This window comes from Natrix helvetica, assembly GCF_964273705.1.
Source record: "Natrix helvetica genome assembly, chromosome: 2".
Lineage (NCBI taxonomy): Eukaryota > Metazoa > Chordata > Lepidosauria > Squamata > Natricidae > Natrix > Natrix helvetica.
In genome coordinates this window covers 293,340,992-293,346,991 of record NC_138552.1, presented here as the reverse complement: position 1 = coordinate 293,346,991, position 6,000 = coordinate 293,340,992, and the positions used below count along the sequence as shown (strand labels likewise).

The following is a 6,000-nucleotide window of genomic DNA, read 5'->3' as shown; positions in this document are numbered from 1 at the left end:
GCATCTAGGAGGACGCCCAAATTGCGTGCCCGTTCCACAGGGGGCAATTGTTCGCCCCCTATGGCCAGCGATGGAGTCAGCTGGCTGAACCGAGGTGCCAGTAGCCACAGCCACTCAGTCTTGGAGTCTATGCCATCCTTCTCACAAAGCATGATTCTGCAAGGTGTACAATGAAAATACAGAATAACAGAGTTGGAAGGGACCTTGGAGGTCTTCAGGTCCAACCCCTTGCTCAAGCAGATCGTATACCATGACTGTCCAATTTCTTCTTAAAAACCTCCAGCGTTGGAACACCCACAAGTTCTGAAGGCAAGCTATTGCACATCATCAAATCATAAAGTAAACAATAACATTCTACAATTAGAAATGTTATGATTCATCACAGCCAGCCGGATATTTAGACTGGATTTGATATTTTTATCCACTTCTAGAGGGCTTCCCAAGGATTTGGGATAGTCAGATGATGTTCTTTAAAGTGATCCTTGCAGGATAGAAGGTATTCCAAGCAATGCTGCCTTTTGCAATTGACTAATGGTGGATTTTTATCAATGCCAATGGATAGGCAATGCTATTTGGAACTACCTTTGGGGGTATTTTTTTGCCACAGTCATTCTATTTCTATCTGCAGGCCTTTGTATTTTGTTATCTTTTCCACTTCTTTCTCTATTTTGTTGTCGTTACTGTTATTATTATAAATATGTATTCATTAAACATGGAACTCAGTCCACTGAACGTTTAAAAATGTATCACAAATATAATTGATTGGCACTGATGGTTGATTAGGGTTGCTGCCAGCATCCATATTTTTAAAATGTATGTATGTTGTTGTTATTACAGACTAAAGGACTTGGAGAGAGCATTGGATGTTGCACACAACGCATCCAACTTCTTAAGCCACCATTTCCCAGTTGGAAACGGAGCCCTTCCACTGCAAATAATAACACAATAGTATTTCTGAGTTCATGCACGGGCTCCCTGGGCCAGATTTCCACCGCCGTTTCCCACTGGGAATAAATAACAACAACAATAGGAACGACCATAAAGGTAGCCAGGCATTTTTAATGGCGGGAGGGAGGGGCAGTCCGCCATCGCGTCCGCCGCTCAGCAACCGTTACTTCCGATCTCCGCTTGGCCAACCGCTCTGACGTCATCCGCTAAGTGACGCGCGCGCTCCCCCCCCCCCCCGTGCCTTCTTGTTTTCTGGCTGCAGGCCGCGCCCGCCCACCTCCACCTCCCTCCCCCCCCGCAGTCTCTCTCTCTCTCTCTCTCTCTCTCTCTCTCTCTCTCTCTCTCCCCCCCCGGCCAATCGGCTTCTCGTGTGCGCTCGCGCTCCCTCCTGCCCGGCCGCGATTGGCGGGGGCGGCGGCCGGAGTGGGCGGGGCGCCGCGTGGTGTCGCGTCTCCTCAAGTTGCCGGCTCACAAGGGCCGGCAGAGGCGTCCCGGTCGGTCGGTCGCTGAGAGGGTTGGTGTCGGCGCGGCCATGTCGACCCTTTTCTACCTCCTCTCCACGCTGGCCGGCTATCTCCTCACCTCGGCTCTGCTGTTGAAATTCCCCGGCTTGCTCCACCGGCGCAAACGCCACCGGTTCCGGTGCCGGCACATCTCCCACCGCGGAGGTGAGAGCAACGCCTGCGCGGAGCGTCTTTGGGGGCGGGGGGCATCATCCTTCATTTTGGGGCGTCCTTTCTCTGTCCCATCCCATCCCCTGCAGAGGATTTGGGCATCTTGAATTTCCAAGCTTCAATTCCGTGTTTTTTTAAATAAATAAAAATCCAATTGGATGATTTAGCCTCCTCAGATTCCCTGCAAATGAATGGGCGGCCATGTCAATTCTCCAAATAAATATATAAAAAAATGTTATTATTATTATTATTATTATTTTCATTAAACATGAAACTCGAGTCAACTAAACATTTAAAAATGTGTCAAATATCATTGACTGGTGCTAATGGTTGATACGGCGTCCTAGGTATCAACCAAGTATTTTCTTAAAATATATTATTATTACTGTTATTATTTTATTATTATTATTGTGGTTCATTGTATAGCCTGTCAGATCCAGATCTTTAGACTGGATTTGGCTTTTCTTTTTTAAATCCACCTATCGAGTCCCTTCCAAGAACCTCTGGCTGTTATTAGGATGATTAAATAGTAGGCTATTTTCTTTTTTTAAATGCTTGGTCCATTGAAAGAAATACATGTTTTTGAGCGTATTTTATCTATTGCATTTCAATAGTTTTTAAATAGGATTGGGATCATTTTTTTAAAAAAATTGCAGTTGGATGAGGATTTGGATGGTTTGACAATAGTATTTGGATCATTTTTAAAGGGCAGAATTCAGATAGTTTCTCAATACTGGCTGGATGCATGCTTCTATAAACCAGATGATTAAAAATCCACTTTTTTACAGAGAGAGGGAGGCATGGGATTTCATAGTATTTATCGTTTTCTCTACAGACCGTCCCACCAGATCAAAATGATCCCTTCTGGGGACAATGAGACGGGCAGCATATAAATTTGACAAATAACAGATCTTTTCTTAAAACAGGATGGGATTTTTGTGTTTAAAAAGGCTGGCTTCGGCAGATCACAATAATCCGATATTCAGTGCCTGTTGGGGGGGAGTGAGTCGAGCGGACAGGATGTGAGCTTTCAGCCTGTGAAAAGACATCAGTTGTGCAAAGGAGCGAAGCCAGGAGAATATAAATCAGGAGAGCTTTGATGTTTAGGAAATAGGTCATTAAGAGAGATGGTCATTAAGGGAGACATGCTGTTGGGCAGAAATAAAATACCGTAAGTCAGAAGATCTGTAATGGGGGAACAATCTATGTTTATTTATCACATTTATATGCCTCCTGTCTCATTGTCTCAAGTCCCCCATTGGTTCTGCGATTTCTATCTTTTTTGAGGAAGAGTAGAATTTGGACAAGAAGAGATTGTTTCTATCGGGTCTGTAGAGACTGATAAATATTATGAGATCCTGTGCCTGCCTGCCCCCCCCCCCAAAAAAATCTGATTTCTAATTATCATTAGTAGCATGGATACATTGCATGTATCTCTGAATGAGCAATATGCAGGCAACAATATATTGACTTGAGATAAGTATATTGAACAGTATTTTGAATCGTTAGATAAGCGATAGTAGCTTGCACAGGCTAGTGAGATGCATGCTTGGGATAAAACTGGGTGTTGATTGTATCTGTGGCCAAAATGTGCCACAACTATTCAGGGTTGCTTTTATTATTAGCAGAGGATGCTGCATATACAATAGGGCTACAAATCACGCTGATAATTGCCTTCTCTGTCTTACTACAAGTGCTGGTTGAAAGCTTTGATTGACTGGAGGCATGAGGGGCAGTGGCAATCAAAGGCCCTTTTTTGTATGACCTTGGTATATGGAAGATTGGGAGTTGCTGTGAAGGGAGGGGGCTACATGGGGGAAATTAAAGAGGGAGGGAGGGTGGGTGGGTGGGTGGGAGAAAGGAGAGCAGAAGGAGGGAGGAAGGAGTGATAGGGAGGGAGAAAAGGAAGGAGAGAAGAGAGGAGGGAGGGAGAGAAGGAAAGTAGGGAGGGAGAAAGGGAAGAAAGGGAAGGAAAGGAAAGCAGGAAAGAAAATGGAGGGACGGAAGGAAGAAGAGAGCAGAAGAGAAAGGAAGGAAAATGAAGGGAGGGAGGAAAGAGAAAGGAGTGAGGGAAAGACAGGAGGAAAACGAAGGGAGGGACGGAATGCAGGAGAGGAAGGGAGAGAAGAAGGAAAACGGAAAGGAGGAGGAAAGAGAAAGGAAAGGAAAGAAGACAGGAGGAAGGAAAACAGGAAGGGAGGGAGAGTTGGAAGGAAGAGAAGAGAGCAGCAGAAGGAGGAAGGGAGGGAGAGAGAGGAAGGAAAATGGAGATAGGTAGGTAGGAAGGAAAGACAGGAGGATGGAAAAGAGAAGGAAGGAAAGAAAAGATACTGTGTGTTTGGGAAATTCTGAATGAAAGTGACCTGAGACGGGGGAAATATATATATATATATCTTCGAAGCATCCCAAACAGATGGGTACCTGTGAGATGAGAAAATACGAGAAAAAGCGACCGAGAGATACGGAGTCCTGCAGATAAAAGGGAAACAATGACTGAAATGTATCTGTAAAAAAATAATAAAGATGGTTTTGTTTTATTTTATTCTGTTTATCATTGATCGGTAGGTTTACCTCTAGTTTGGGCCCTGAAGAGAATATAGCATGGCCAATGGGCCTGCCTGAATAGGAAAATATTATCCTGGAGATGGACTGAATCTAAAGAGAGAAAGAATCTTTTGGGGAGAATAGAATTTGTGGAGGAAAAGCAAAAGGAATGTTCTTTTATTTCTGTAGAACGGATGACAAAAATGTGTGTGTTTTTGGTGCACCTGCCGGCCGGCCGAGATACGACAGAAGGCTTGGTGCCTCTGATGGAGGGTCCTTTATCCATCTGCTTGCTCTCCTTTAAAGGACCCCCAAAGCTTTTGTGTTCCCTGCCAGGGGGAAGAGGAAAAAAATGTGCCGAGCCCTTCCCACTCGCCCTCCCTCTCTCCGAAGCTCTTAAGGCTCCTCTCATTGTTGAATGGCTTGTCAAATCCTCCCATTTGTCTGAGAGGAGAATAACTAAAATCACTCCCTACGTCTTTGCCTTTCAAATCTCCAGGTTGCTTGCTAAAGATTACCTAGCTGGGGAAGGAAGGGGGAAAAAGAGAGGAGGGTGGGGAGGAGAGGAAAACCAGAATAAAGGAGGATTTTGTGTGTTGATTTTCCATTGGGCAGAGAAAATGACTTAGAGGTTAGTCTCCCTTTCAGAGAGAGAGGATGCTAAAAAAAAGTAGGTGTGATTTTGGCAAAGCATCTCTCTCTCTGTTTCTGTCTCTCTCTCTCTCCATTCATATGTATCTTTACCCCGTCTGTCTGTCTGTCTATCATCTCTCTCTCTCCCCATTCATATGTATCTTTACCCCATCTGTCTGTCTATCATCTCTCTCTCTCTCTCCCCTTCCATATCTCTATCTATCTACAGTATCATCTCTCTCCCCCCATTCATATGTATCTTTTGTCTGTCTGTCTATCACCTCTCTCTCTCTCTCCATTCATATCCCTCCCTCCATCCATATTTATCTATCTATCTATCTATCTATCTATCTATCTATCTATCTATCTATCTATCTAATCTATCTATCTAATCTATCTATCGCTGTACATCCATATACTCTATCTATATATCATCTCAATGTACAGCATCATCTCTCTCTCTCTCTCTCTCTCTCTTTCCTTGAAATTCAATTTTAACCTTGAAGTCTGTCCTATACTACGTCCTTGCCTCCCCCCCCCCTCAAAAGGGTGGAGATTACTCGCCTTCCTCTTCGTATCCGGAGTCCCCCTCCCTAAGCAAACAGCAACCTGAGATGTTAATGAGTAGGGAGAACAATTTGCTGCGCATACTGTATGTCAATCTGCAAATGTAAGTGACATATTGCTGTCATTTTACAGCAGGTAATTACGGTGTGACTGTCACCTGTTTTATGGCATAGAAACTTAGCTGTGCCCTTCCCGTGGTCCCTAAAAGCAGCTCTTGCTTCCTGAAATTCTTCTTTTTCTCCCCCTTCCCCCCTTCCACTGGTAGTGCTTACTGTTTTTGCCTGATTATCTCGGAGCCTTTCGGCTTTCCCATCCCCTGCCCAGGTACAGAGACCTGTTCTGGGATGTTTTTAACTGGAGTGGTTGGTTGGTTGGTTTTTTAAAATCCCCCTTTAAAGTTGTCTTCCTTGTTTTGCCTCTTCCTGCATCTCTTTTTCTTCCTCTTTCCACGATCTCAAACTTGTCAATCAAGCTGTTTGTCTTTGGGAGAGCCACTGGCAGCCAGTTATTGAAAAAGATTGCAACCTCGCTTTAGTCCAGTTTTGCAAAATGAGGGTGCTTTTATTCATGTATTGTTTGTTCTCTCATTTTTCTTCCTTCCTTCCTTCTTCCCTCCCTCGCTTTCTCTCTCTTT

General features: G+C 44.4%; 1 protein-coding gene across 2 annotated transcripts in view; it reads left to right on the top strand.

Moving 5' to 3' along the window:
* The first annotated feature begins 1,393 nt into the window (after window positions 1-1,393).
* The window catches only part of GDPD1 (glycerophosphodiester phosphodiesterase domain containing 1), a 49,192-nt gene continuing 44,585 nt past the window's right edge, over window positions 1,394-6,000 (top strand). For both annotated transcript variants that reach the window (XM_081945492.1, XM_081945491.1), the window contains exon 1: window positions 1,394-1,616. In XM_081945492.1, coding sequence (XP_081801618.1) covers window positions 1,481-1,616 — 136 coding nt within the window. In that variant the 5' untranslated portion in view covers window positions 1,394-1,480. The remainder of the gene's footprint in view (window positions 1,617-6,000) is intronic.